Here is a 15070-nt window from a genome sequence, read left to right as displayed (position 1 = left end):
CATATCATGTATCCCAATATACATATACATTCTGGTAACATTTTGGGCTCAGGGAAAAGTTGTGTTTTTCTTACCCCCGGAAATTTCCTCTAACTATATCATCAGTGGCGGATTAAGTAGTCCATAGACCCTGGGCTGTTACTGAAGCTTGGGCCCCCCTTCTCCACCGCCGCCCTCCTGCACCTTAACTATTGTTAACACTATCTTTTTGTGCAGCATTAATAAATGGGTTTTACGATTCCCCTTGTCACAGGGTTGTGTCCCTATATACTGACAGCCTCCAACCATCGCCGAAAGCATCACACTGTGCAGTGACACATCCTCCTGACAAGGGGAAGGGTACACATATTTGTCTATCAGTCATGGACTGCACAAATACTTTTTGTGAAATACAAGGATTTCCTAGAGGTGAGGTGATAGATTCTCTATAAATCTAGTAACTCACAGGTGACGACTTCTCATATTCTAGTAGTTTTTTCCCACTTTTCTTCTCTATCCGGTCCAGACTTCATGACAACTTCTCATGGCCATTACCCATTTCTGCAGAATTTGCCACTCAGATTTCTTCGGCTCCTCACTTTTCCAACATTTCCACACCTATAAATGAAAATAAAATTATCATGGTGCCACACACTGTGCCCCTAAATATAATAGCACCATACACTGCACCCATGAATAAAATTGGGTCAAACACTGTAAAGTAAAGCACCACATACACAGTGCCCACTGTACATAGTGACACACACAGCCCCTGTAGATAGCATCACACACTGCCCCTGTAGATAGCATCAAACACACACCCCTATAGATATCGCTACACAAAGCCCCTGTAGATAGCATCACACATACCCCCTGCAAAATAGCATCACACACACCGCCCCTGTAGATAGCAACACCCCTCTGTAGATAGCATCACACACACACGGCCCCTGTTTATAGCATCAGACACACACCCCTATAGATAGCGCCACATACACCCCCCTGTAGAAAGCGCCACACACACCCCTGTAGATAGCATCACATACACCCCTGTAGATAGCATCACACACACTCCTGTAGATAGAATCACACACAACCCTGTAGATAGGATCACACACCACCCCTGTAGATAGCATCACCCCCCCTGTAGATAGCATCACCCCCCCTGTAGATAGCATCACACACCCCTGCAGATAGCCTCACACCCACCCCTGTAGATAGCATCACACACACACGGCCCCTGTTTATAGCATCAGACACACACCCCTATAGATAGCGCCATATACACCCCCCTGTAGATAGCGCCACACCCCCCTGTAGATAGCATCACACACCCCTGTAGATAGCATCACACACAGCCCTGTAGATAGCATCACAAACACACCCCTGTAGATAGCATCACACACACACGGCCCCTCTTTATAGCATCAGAACCACACACCTCTATAGATAGTGCCACATGCACCCCCCTGTAGATAGCATCACACCCCCCTGTAGATAGTGCCACACACCCCTGTAGATAGCATCACACACCCCTGTAGATAGCATCACACCCCCCCTGTAGATAACATCACACACACCCCTGTAGATAGCATCACACCCCCCCCCCTGTTGATAGTGCCACACACCCCTGTAGATAGCATCACACACCCCTGTAGATAGCATCACACCCCCCCTGTAGATAGCATCACACCCCCCCCCTGTAGATAACATCACACACACCCCTGTAGATAGCATCACACACCCCTGTAGATAGCATCACACACACCACCCCTGTAGATAGCATCACATACACCCCTGTAGATAGCATCACACCTCCCCTGTAGATAGCATCTCACACACACACACACACACACACACACACACTATAGATAGCATCACCCCCCCCCCCCCTGTAGATAGCGCCACAAGCAAAGTGAAGGATACGCTGCAGATTTTCTGCAACAGAAAATCTGCAGCAGAATCTCTAGAAAAACGCTGGTAAATCTGTCACAGAAATCCGCACCAAATAGTTTTACGTTACGTGGAAACCCAGCCTGAACCTGCAGCATACATTTCCAATGGTGCAAGTTTAAAGCCCAGTACATTTATGGTGTGTGGTCCTTAACAAGTTAATTCATATAAAATGGAAAAAGTAACTGGAGTTTTCCAATAGGTACTATTCATATAACATGGGATATAAAACAGTGTGTTGTTTTATTGTGGTGTTAATAAAGGAGATTCCTAACTGCATATACTGTATACATCATATACAACACAGATAGAGAAATAATATTGTAAGTGTTCATTTACAGTCCATAGGTTATACATCCTTGTTCTTCAAGGTATTGGAGGAGGACTTTGATGTTAAAAAACCTAATAATTTGGCTATAGTTTTTCATTTTAGCTGCATGTTGAGAACGTTGGGGCTATGTTACATATTTTTGTGCTTTGGAATTCAGAAATGAGCTGATATATTGCATGTTTCAGAATTTTGTTTTACTTGGATTGCTGTTGGAAGGAAAAGTTTTAAACATGTCTTTCGTTTACAGGGCGGTACCAATGTTTCCCAGACCCCATTTGTCCAAATGTCAAGTAAGTATTTTATTCAAGATAATATAAATCACAATATGTCTAGTCTCTGGTAAAAATCAAGCCTTGAAATGTTCTTTATTTAAATTCATTTCTATGACTACAATCTTTTGCACTTTTAGAACAGAGAATTTTATTTACAAAGTATTTTTAAAGTTTATTATTAAATTAACAGGAATCCTTGAAAGAATCATAATTCTTACTAAGTGTTACCCCTTCTGTTTACAACGGAGCCATGACAGTTATAATAAATCGTTTTTCAAACAGATCCCAACTTATCCTGACAGATCCCATTGACTTTTAACGCCTTCCCGACATTTGATGTATCCATACGTCATAGCCGGGTAGGGAAAGTATGGAACGGGCTCACGGGCTCCATACGATGCAGGTGTCGGCTGTATGCTACAGCCGGCACCTCACAGTAACGAACAGGATCGCGCTGGAGCTCGATCCCGCTCGTTTAAACCGTTAAATGCCACGGTCAATAGCAACTGCGGCATTTAAATCGTTAGAAAGATGGAGGGGACCCCCTCTAGCAGCTCATCGCGGCCCCGGCAATGCAATCGTGGGGTGGCGATGGTTGCTATGGCTGCCTGGGGGCCTAATGAAGGCCCCCAGGTCCGCCATCTTTGTGCTCCTACTAAGCCCTGCCTCTGGGTTTAATAGATGTCTGTCAGAATCACGATATACTGCAATACATTAGTATTGCAGTATACAGTGCAAGCGATCTAACTATTGCTGGTTGAAGTTCCCTTGGGGGACTAATAAAAAAGGTAAAAATTAGTAAAATGAAGTGTTTTTTTATGTAACCTTTTCCCATTTTCCCTCTAGAGCATAGTAAAAAAAGAAAGAAATAAACATAATTGGTATCGCCGCATCTGTAAAAGTCTGAACTATTACAATATATCATTATTTAACCTGCACTGTGAACGCCGTAAAAAAAAAAACAAATTGTAAACGCCAGAATCGCTATTTTTTAGTCACCATGTCTCCCGCAAAAAATGTAATCAAAAGTCATCAAAACCTTGCATGTACCCCAAAATGATATCATTAAAAACTACAGCTTATGTCGCAGAAAATAAGCCCTCGTACCACTTAATCGACGGAAAAATAAAAAAGTTATGGCTCTCAGAATTTGGCGACAGAAATACATTTTTTACACTTAGTTTTTTACTTGTAAAAGTAGTAAAATATAGAAAAAACAATATATATTTGGTATCGCCGTAATCGTATTGACCCACAGAATAAAGTAATGTCGTTTTAATTGCACAGTGAATTCCGTAAAAACGAAGCGCAAAAAAACAATGGAGGAACCGCTGTTTTTTTCATTTTCTACCCCACAAATAATTTTCCTCCTGTTTCTTAGTACATTATATGGCATAATAAATGGTGCTACAAAAAACTACAACTCATCCCGCAAAAATCATAGGACTATATCGACGGAAAAATAAAAAAGTTATGGCTTTTGGAATGTGGAGAGGAAAAAACTAAAATTAAAACCTGAAAGTTGTTTACGACGGGAAGGGGTTAATTGGGTCTATCACGGTTCTAGTATTTTTGATGGCAAGAATGGCGCTGCAGTCTATGGTACTCTTACCAAAGCCCGACAAGAAAAATGCCAATGTGAACAAAACTCCACTTTGTCTGATACATTTGTATTAATTTGAATTAAGGGGCACAGGGTCTTCATAAATTTGTCATTCCGCCCGAATGCTAAATTTTTCAATGTGTTTATGCTTGAAAAAATTAATGTATAAATAATGGAATGGCAGTATATAGATCCATAGAGAATTTGCCCAATGAATTACCATTATGCTTCATGTGCCTCACGGTTAATTATTGCAAAATTATTTCACAGATTAAGATTACTCAAAAACGATTAACAAGTCATCCAAATTTTGTATCCAATGTCCCTTGACAATTGTTTTAGTATCATAGATGTAACAATCAAAGGGGTTGCCAGCTTTCTACAAATTAAGATTAGTCTTTGCATAATGAAACGTTATACTATTTTCCAATATATTTTCTGTATTAAATCCCCATGGTTTTCAACATCTCTGCTTGCAGTCATTTATTAGGAACCTTTATTATTTACTTCCATAAGATAAAAATCTGTCCCGGTCATGTGATGGATATACAGGTGCGTGGCTCGTTACAGTCCAAGAATCAGAACAATATCTTATAAGGGCATGCCCAGACGTGGCGGAGTTCTTCTGCCACTGTCCGCATCAATGCCGCACAGAATCTGCGTTGCAGATTCTGTTGCGGCTTTGTTTAAAATGGGCATTAAATTGATGCGGACTATCCATTGCGTACTGAGGGGAAGAGGGCTTCCCTTCTCTCTATCAGTGCAGGAGAGAAGGGACAGCCCTTTCCCTAGTAAAAGTAAAAAGAAATTCATACTTACCCGGCCGTTGTCTTGGTGACGCGTCCCTCTTTCGCCATCCAGCCCGACCTCCCTGGATGACGTGGCAGTCCATGTGACCGCTGCAGACTGTGATTGGCCTGTGATTGGCTGCAGCCGTCGCTTGGACTGAAACGTCATCCCGGGAGGCCGGACTGGAGGAAGAAGCAGGGAGTTCTTTGTAAGTAGGAACTTCTATTTTTTTTACAGGTTGCTGTATATTGTGATCGGAAGTCACTGTCCAGGGTGCTAAAACAGTTACTGCCGATCGCTTAACTCTTTCAGCACCCTGGACAGTGACTATTTACTGACGTCGCCTAGCAACGCTCCCGTAATTACGGGTGCACACACGTAGTCACCCGTAATTATGGGTGCACACACACGTAGTCATCCGTAATTACGGGAGCCCCATTGACTTCCTCAGTCTGGCTGTAGACCTAGAAATACATAGGTCCAGCCAGAATGAAGAACTATCATGTTATTAAAACCAATACGCTCCGCAGCACACATAACATCTACATAACATCTGCGGACTTCATTGTGGAATTTTGACTCTCCATTGAAGTCAATGGAGAAATTCCGCAATCAGTCCGCAACAAGTCCGCGACACGTCCGCAACAACCATTGTATGCTGCGGACACCAAATTCCGCACCGCAGCCTATGCTCCGCAGCGGAATTGTCCGCAACGTGTAAACGAACACTACTAAAAAGCTGTGGAAGGCAAATTGAGAAACGTGTACGCTGCGGATTTCCGCTGCGGACTGTCCGCAGCAGAATTCCAGAGCAATTCCGCCACATCTGGTCATGCCCTTACGAGGCATACACCGGTGTGTCCATCACATGACCGGGACAGATTTTCATCCTCTGGGAGTAAACAATGAAGGTTCCTATTGAATTACTGCAAGCAGAGATCTTGCAAATGGCAAAAAATTTATACAGCAATTATGTTGGAAAATCATATAACTTTTTGTTAAACAAAGAATAACATTTATTTGCTGAAAACGGACAACCCTTTTAATTTTGTAACTTAGAACGTTTTTCTCTAGACAGCTGCAAATCTTTGAGGCAGCATATTATAAAAGAATTTGGCTCTTGAATGATGACTGTTAGTCCAAAAGTTGGACAAGGTTCTATAGGATGAATACTAAGCTTAATGCCATGCAGGCATATCAAATAGATAGAATAAGGAACTTTCTCATAGGTGCCCTATAATATTGTAAAAAGTTGCAAAAGAACAGCCCTAAACTTCTAATTGTAATATGATTTTTTTCTGATCTTGTGTGGGCTGAAACGACTGTATATTTTAACCGGTGGTATTTTTTACAAGGTTCTCCTGTATTATCTGGATATTATGGAGTCAGAAGATCTTTCCTTCCTGAATCCGAGTTCCATGCTGCAAAGCAATACTCAACTGATATCTACCCTTCATCCCTGGGGTCAAAATCAATAGGATGCGAGCCAGCATCCATACAGAGTTACCCACCATTGCTGGATCCCTATTTCTCGGATACTATAGGTGACTACAGGAGCTCATCAATAACATCTGCCGGTAGCTCACTGTTCAGCGCCTCATCGCTGCCACCTCTCTTACCTCATTTCTCTGGAGACCCATCACATTATTTATTGGTAAGAAATTACAAATAGTCATCATTATAATTAAATATTACTTTATAAGGGTAGCTATATATTTGTGCCTGGGATGACTATGGGCAGAAGTTATTTTGTATATATTTTAATTCCCACTCCTATATACTGAAATATAGTGGATTGTATAAATTATAATATAATCCTCCAGTATACACATGCTGGTCACAAATTACAATTATTTTACATATAACACAATGTAATAAAATAAGAAAATAATCAGTTCTGCGCTTACTTTCTGCAGGCCTTATGGACCCCTTGTTGAGAGATAGATGTTTTTGGGTTAGGTGTTTTTAAATAATTTCATTTTACTCAGTGCCTGATTGAATCTTACTTAAAGAGGCTCTGTCTTACCTGCTAACGCCGATGCTGCTGCAGAATCAACTGTAGCCTCTGGTGCCGATGTGTCCTCGCTCGTCTGACACGATGCAGGACCTGTGAGTGACGTCACAGCGTGATCTGGCAGAAGCTGGGCGTTCTGAAGAGAAGTGGATGATACTTCTCATCAGAACGCCCAGCTAGTAAAAGTATTAAAAACGCCCCGATGTACGCACATAATACACGCCCACTTGGACTTTTACTTTTAAACACACCCACTTGGACTTTTGCAAGCCTCATTTGCATAACTACAAAAATGGTCATAACTTGGCCAAAAATGCTCGTTTTTTAAAAATAAAAACGTTACTGTAATCTACATTGCAGCGCCTATCTGCTGCAATAGCAGATAGGGGTTGCAAAATCTGGTGACAGAGCCTCTTTAAAGAGAAGGTCTACCTTTGCAACTAATTATTTTAAATTGTTCTAATGCATCTAAAATGAAGAATGATAGTCTGAAAATCTCCTATCATTATGTGTCTACAGTTGCTATGTAGAACTATGAGTCTCTAAAAAAACCTCTATGTAGTCTGATCCTGCAGTCATATTGCCATTCAACTGTACCAAACTTCTTGCTTACCTACAAAATGTATTTTAGTAAGAAGTAGGGGACATATGGGAGGAATTGTGACTGCAGGATCAGCATAGGAGCTGTACACTAATTAATCAATTAATTATAAATTAATACAATTGGCAAAGTTGCGTTTTAGCATTTTAGATGCTTTGGAACATTAAAAAAAATGGTTGTGATGGTAGAACTTCCCTTTAAATGGACACTAACTTTTCAAAAAACGTATTCTTATCTAATAATATACTTAATATAGATCAGCTTTGTCATTTACTTACTGTTAAAATTGTGTTGTTTGATCCATGCAAATTATATGCGGAGTTACTGTCACTAGGTGTCTCCCTTTCTGTAATCTGCTGTCCACCCCTGGTTGTTAAGCAAAATCCATCTCTAGTTACAGATCAGAGGAGACGGACTGCAAGAAGTAGGGGGTTGTGTCTCTTCACTGCCTGCTAATAGAAGTCTATGGAGAGGGGATGGGGGAGCAGGAGGAGGGAGCAGGGAGAAAGAGACACAGACACGCGGCCCATAAAATTATATAGAAAGGGGAGAAGAGAGGAGGAGAGGAGACGGAGGGAGCAGAGAGAAAGACACAGACACTGCCTATTGAAATCTATGGAAAGGGAAGGGGGGCAAAGAGGAAACACAGGCTGCTGGTAAGTGTTATATGTCCCGCCAGTGCGGCTACACTGCTGATTACCGCTGTATAATCTACATGCATCTTTATATATATATATATATATATATATATATATATATATATATATACTGTATGTATATATACTGTATGTATATATGTTAGATAGAAATAAGAGAGCAGCATTCTCCTCTTCTCTGTGTGTAGTGTATAGAAGACATGATAGCCATTAGGCTCCACCCACTAGCTGTGAGAAAACAGAATTAGAGGTGGAGCCTGCAAAGGGGAAAACTGTCATATAATGGCTAGAAGTATAGTTATTCCTCATCTACACACATATGACAGCTTATTCGGAAAAGTCACCTAAAAGGTTAGTAACAATTAAAAAATAACTGCAGAATTTTAAGAGTGCTATGAGTTCTGTGAGGAAAAATCCTACATTTAATAACTGTGATAGTAGTAGTAGTAGTAGTAGTAGTAGTAGTAGTAGTAGTAGTAGTAGTAGTAGTATTAGTAGTAGTAGTAGTAGTTGCTAGTGAGATTGAAAAAACAGGTCTATCTAGTTTAACCGATTCTCCTGCAATGTATGATAATAGTTAATGAGACGTAGCTAGATTTTTTTATTACCAAAGGCAAAGATCAATTTCCCTACTCTATCCCTGTATTTAAATACCCTTAAGGAGCTGTAGATTAATGTTTTATTTTGTATTTGATTGATATGAATAAAATATTCCACAAGATAATCAAGATGTCTCACATATAAAGACAGTGCTGCACTTGTAAAGTAATGCCTGCATCCACAGCCATATTACAGTACAATAACACCCCACCATCCTGAGGTCAAGACATACATTTACTTTGCATATAATACGGGTAATACTTAGAAGTACCTTTTAGCTAATATTACTGACAATTTATCCAAATGCAATGGGAAACTGCTAAAATGAAGAGGAGAGCTTTTAGTATTACCAGTATTATGTGCAGAGTGAAAGTAGGAAAGTAGGGGGCGGACAGAGCAGGAAGTCTGTGAGGTGCAGCTTCAGTCAATAGCTGCAGAGTAGGAAGGGATGTCAGATAAGGGGGCATCATTTTGGCAACAGCCCAGTAAAATGCAGCAGTAGTTGTTATTGTCTGTGATGTCAAGGACCTATAGTGTACAGAGCACCATGGAAACTTGTATTTGGTAAACTAGAGGGCAGGAATTAATGACCCTGGTATGTTGCATGACCATAGTAGCTCCCTTTTGCTAATTGTGAAATATTGTCCCAGAGTTTCAATTTAATAAGGTAGAATATGTATGTAATATGACCATTAACAGAACTTTTATAAGATCATATAAAATAATTCCTATATTTTAATATACAGAACCGCTTGAAACTGTAAGGAACGGTAGAACAGCTGAGATTCCTGTCTGTCTATGTGTCGTGTCTGTCTTAGGCTTCGTTCACATCTGCGTCAGGGCTCCGTTCTGACGTTCCGTTGGAGCTTTCCGTTGGAACGGAGCCCTGACTGACACAAACGGAAACCAGAGGTTTCCATCTCCATTGAACCCGACAGTACCCCTGCACAACTAAGACAAATGGAAACCATTGACACCAGATCCATCACCATTGAAATCAATAGTGATGGAAACGGTTCAGTTTGTGTTAGCCAGGGCTCCGTTCCGATGGAAAGCTCAGACGGAACGTCGAAACGGAGCCCTGACACAGATGTGAACGAAGCCTAAGCATCAGGCCTTGTTAATTATATTCCATAATAATTAATGTGGAGGCTAAAACGTAGATATGCAAATTTACAGATAAGGAATTACGTCTTAAATTATGTCTCCCTTACTCCGTACACTGGATGTATTGTTTTCATCTCATTCATATGGTGAATATTACTCAGTAGCTTATATGGGTTATCAGTTTCGGCAATGTATTTATCACTTTATGCAAACCATCCTGTATACTGCATGCACAGTCATGTCATCAGATCACCAACAAGGAACTAAAAATGGAATTCACTCATTTCAAAGTTATAATTTCTAATAAGAGATAGTGATTTAAAAGTAACTCCTGAAATACATTAACATGTATATTATTCATTCGACATTTATACACGTAATTTGATCATTGATTGTCCCCTACTGGTAACAAAAGTTCTGTCTAACAAGGGGCCCAGATGGTGTTTTTTTTTATAATAATAATATAATACCATCATGACCCTATACAATGGGCTACAAAACAAGATTAAAAGCATAATACAACTCTAAATATAATTGTCATAGAAAAACATGTTTTAAACATACAATAACAGTAAAAAGATTTGGTAGGACTCTGACCATACAGACTTACAATCTAAAGAGAAATGTGGGAAAGAGACAAAGCAAAAAGAGTGATTGGAGAGAGGTATAAACTATGCTGATAGTGGGTGACAGTATACCCCTTTTTAGGCGGTGTTGGTGCTACTGCCAGGAACGCATTTAAAGATAATAAGATTTTTGATAGATCATATGCTTGTCTAAAAGGTGAGTTTTAAGAGCTGGACTAGGTTTATAGGAGAATATTGACTGTAGAAGGGAGAGACACATGGGAGAGGTCCTGAACATGAGAGTATAAAAAGTTGATAAGAGCAGAGGAGAAGGTCATTGCAAAGTGGACATTGAGTTTGACCTGGTATCTGGCATTGTGGGAAGAAGAGTAAAGGGGAAGTTGCTGAGATATCGGGCCATTAGTTCTGGTGTCCGATATGCAAATGAGGCCTTTGACTGTCAAGTGGGTGGTCACCCCTTATCAAGTAACAGGCGTTACCCGCCCACTTGACAGTCAAAGGCCTTATTTGCATTTCGGGCAAAAAAACTAACGGCACCAATATCTCAGCAACGGTGGGGGCTAGAAGAAAAAAATAAAAAGCGTCACAATCTGTGACGCGCCTGCAATCTAACTTAGATGTCAGCTGCAGTTTTTTTGGGCAGGTGAAAGGTTCTCTTTAAGTAAGAAAGGAGTGGAATGTGGAAGGTCTAGGGATGTGGTTAGAGGTTAAAAAGAGAGCGTCAGATCGGTCCCATCAGTGGTCATGTTAAGTTACAAACTGTAAGGGTATGTTCACATGTCATAAATGCCTTCAAAAACCCATGAAAAATGGAAGCTAAACGCCTACATACATCTGCCTTTTTATGTGCGGCCATTTGAAAAAACAACACGTAAAAAACGCCCCGTAAAAAAAGTAACATGTCACTTCTTGAGACGTTTTTGGAGCTGTTTGTCATTGTGTCAATAGAAAAACAGCTCCAAAAACGGCTCCAAAAAAAAGCATAAGAAATCGTTTGATGCTTTAAAAACGGCTGAAAATCAGAGGCTGTTTTGCCTTGAAAACAGCTCCGTATTTTACAGCCGTTTTTACATGAGTGTGCGAACATAGCCTTATAGTTTATGAGAGCGGGTTGGAATGGCGAACATCTGATGATTTCTGTTTTATCCAATCTAATTTGAGGAAGCAAGAGGATTTCAAGTATAGTAAGGACCTGAGACAATTCAGAAAAATCATAAATACATTGATAGTTTTGAACAGTGTCAGTATAAAATTGATATTGGAAACTGAAAAAGTTATCAAGTTAGCTGAATCGAGGAGCCTAGATAGAAAAGAAATGTCCAAGAGAACATTCGACCAGACGGGTACGAGACAATCCAAGATGGCTATAGATCTGTGAGAAGATTCTGTAGCAAGCATTCAGCAATATCTAAAGCTAAGAACAGGTCTTTCAGGAGGAGTAAAATATGGTCCATAACCATTTAGTGGTGCCTACATCTAGAAAAGCAACCAAAGAAAAGAAGGTAACCGAGCATGATAAAGACCCTGATAGGGTTGAAATGTTGCAGTTGATGTTTTGGTGAATTAAAGGAAACTTTTTCTACTGGAGTGCTGCGGTTTCCTTCTCTTCTTTGGATTCGTTTTATCCCTTGGACCAGGGATATTAACTGCTGGCGCCCCCCTGAAGTTGGGACACATGTATGTCGTTTGATCTTGATGTTGGTTATACTGCTGATATCTGCCTACATCTAGAAGTCCTATAATATGTTGCAATTAAATTATATTGTAAATGTTGTAATCTACCCATGATCATGTGTTTGATTTGAGTATATGACCCTGTCCATATGTAACATTAACATAAGCACTGACCTGTGGTAAATATTACGTTACCAATAGCCAGACCACATTTAAATGTTATACTTTGGCATATAATATATTGATTTAAGTATTAGGGTATGATCACAAGCCCTATTTACGGACGTAATTCGGGCGTTTTACGCCTCGAATTACGTCTGAAAATACGGCTCCAAACCGCCGGCAAACATCTGCCCATTGAAATCAATGGGGTTACGATGTTCTGTGCACACGGGCTATTTTTTTACGCGCTGCTGTCAAAAGACGGCGCGCAAAAAGACGCCCGCGTCAAAGAAGTGCATGCCACTTCTTAAGACGTAATTGGAGCTGTTTTTCATTGACTCCATTGAAAAACAGCTCCCATTACGTCCATAATTGATACCGCGAAAAAAGCAAGTACCAGCAATTACGTCTGAAATTCAGGAGCTGTTTTTGCCTGAAAACAGCTCCGTAATTTCAGCCATATTGGACGCTGCCGTGTGAACATAACCTTAGCATGTTCAATGATTCGGGAAATCATATTTCTACCGCCACATGGTTTGTACATAATTTTATCTGCAACTTAAGACACTTTACCCAAATAGATCAAACTTTTTTGGATGTTTTCATTACTGTACAAATATATTTTTGTTTCCTTAGAGAGAGTCCTGGGAGCAAGCTGTTCCTGACACCATGACCCAGCTGGATGTATTGTGCACAGACGCCTCACAAACTGTATCATCATCTACAAATTGCCTGCCCTCCGAAAATGGAGCTGTTCACTATCGAAGTGCAAGTAGAGGCTCTTCGTCAACACAAGGAACACAGTCTTACTCACTGCACTCTCTTGATGATGTGCATTACTCCACCAACTTTCCAACCACTTCTTCATATACATTCTCACCATTTATGACAGTGTCCAATGAACTTACCCCCAAGATGGTTCATCATCTTTCCCCAGAGGACTCCACTGAGACAAATTCTCTGCCAGACAATTCTTGGCCAAAGGACGATGCGAATACAGTATGGGGACCATATGAACTTAGAAGGAATTACTAAAAACTGTATTACTTATTCCTTCATGTAATGTTTTGTAACTATTTTATTTCTAAGTGTCTTTATACGGTAAATGAGTGATGATCGACCATATAGCAAGTCGACTGGTGCTCGTTTAGCTTCATTTACATGGACTATATGGGGACAAACGAGATTGTTTGTCCCATACATTTGGCAACAATGTCGGCAGCACATCCCCTGTCTGCACGGGGAGATATGCTTCGACAACAATCATATTTATTGCTTCATAGAAGATGGGATCAGCGGAAAAATAAATGTTTGCTTGTTTGTCGGCTGATCACTGGACCATTTTACACGGCCTGATGATCGAGAACCAGCATTCCGTACACCCAATCATAGGCCCACATAAAAAGGCCATAAGGGCATCATCTTAGATTATGGTTAAATGGATTTTAGTATGGTTCTTCAAATATGTTCCAGATTAGAGAGGACAACAGAGGTCAATTACCACACAAATTAAGTTTTAGAAGTCATACTAGAAAATGGAACTATTGCAACCATATAAAAACATGGATAAGTAAATGAAAATTGTCACATCTACTGATCTGAAAACGTCTATTGCTTGTCAAAAGACAAGTTACCAGACTTGCAGATAAATTCATTGTTTGTCAAGTGCTTTTATGACCACATTGCAAATATTAATAGATATTCCAATTATGTTGATGTAATGTCGGGGTGGGGAGACAGACAGGTGAGCCTTAATCTACCCGCCACTCAGTCCCTGCCTACTTGCACAGCCCGTCCTAGGCGACGGCGTACAACTGGGCGACGGTCCCTACGCTCAATAAGTGCACGACAGACAAACAGACAAGGGTAAAAGAATCTAAGGTAAATGGGGCAGTTGCCCCCGGCAACACCGTGAGCAACAAGAGTAGTCAACGAGCCGAGTCAAACCAGGAGTGTATGAGGTACCAAACGCAGAGCAGGAGCGTAGTCAGTAAAGGCAGGGTCAATTTGAAGGTCAATAGTACTTTAATTTGCGGTCAATAGTACTAGCAGGAACAGCAGAGCCAGGAAACAAGACAGAATCACAGGCAAAGGAAGAGCAGGAAATGAAGGTATAAATAGACCGAGGGCGGGAGCTATCTCCGCCTGGCCAGGCTGTGATAGGTTCTCCCACTCCTCAGCCTACCAGCCTGAGTGGTAGCAGATCGAGTCACTCTATTAGACCTAGGAGCAGATGCAGACTGATTAACCACGTGTGTCGACACAGAAGCTGTGTCTGGCAGATCCTTTACAGTTGATCTGTATATATTGCGGTATTCCTTGTGTAGTGGGCAGTCACATTGCTCTTAATCTTCTTAACATTTTGTACACCCATATATACATCTATGTTAGCAGTGGCATTGGGCATTAGTTTATCCTTTTGCACCTATTAGATGTTAGTGACATATTTAAAGGTGCAAATGGACCAATAATAAAGATAAAAAACACCAATGAAAAAAATATTTAGCTTCAACACATTAGATCTATTAATCGAATATCAGATGAATTGGTTTCACCCAAACAGTATTTTTGAGATATGTATAAAATGGTAAATAATGATGGGGGTTGTTGTCCCAGAGTTATAGTAGGTATGAACTTGAAGTGAAATGTTTACTTTTGCTTGTGTTGGCATTGTAATTTTAAACATAAAGAGGGCTAGATAATCACATAGGTGCCTTTCTACCTATGCCTGCAAATCCTAAT

At 40.4% G+C, this 15070-nt stretch overlaps 1 protein-coding gene across 1 annotated transcript in view; it reads left to right on the top strand.

Moving 5' to 3' along the window:
• Window positions 1–13386, top strand: part of POU2AF2 (POU class 2 homeobox associating factor 2) — a 53911-nt gene extending 40525 nt beyond the window's left edge. Inside the window, exons 3-5 of the mRNA XM_075838793.1 lie at window positions 2511–2553; window positions 6283–6581; window positions 12965–13386. Coding sequence (XP_075694908.1) covers window positions 2511–2553; window positions 6283–6581; window positions 12965–13363 — 741 coding nt within the window. The 3' untranslated portion in view covers window positions 13364–13386. The remainder of the gene's footprint in view (window positions 1–2510; window positions 2554–6282; window positions 6582–12964) is intronic.
• Window positions 13387–15070: the final 1684 nt, after the last annotated feature.

This window comes from Rhinoderma darwinii, chromosome 10, assembly GCF_050947455.1.
Source record: "Rhinoderma darwinii isolate aRhiDar2 chromosome 10, aRhiDar2.hap1, whole genome shotgun sequence".
Lineage (NCBI taxonomy): Eukaryota > Metazoa > Chordata > Amphibia > Anura > Rhinodermatidae > Rhinoderma > Rhinoderma darwinii.
Note: the sequence above shows the minus strand (reverse complement) of the source record. Positions and strands in the feature narration are given on the sequence as shown.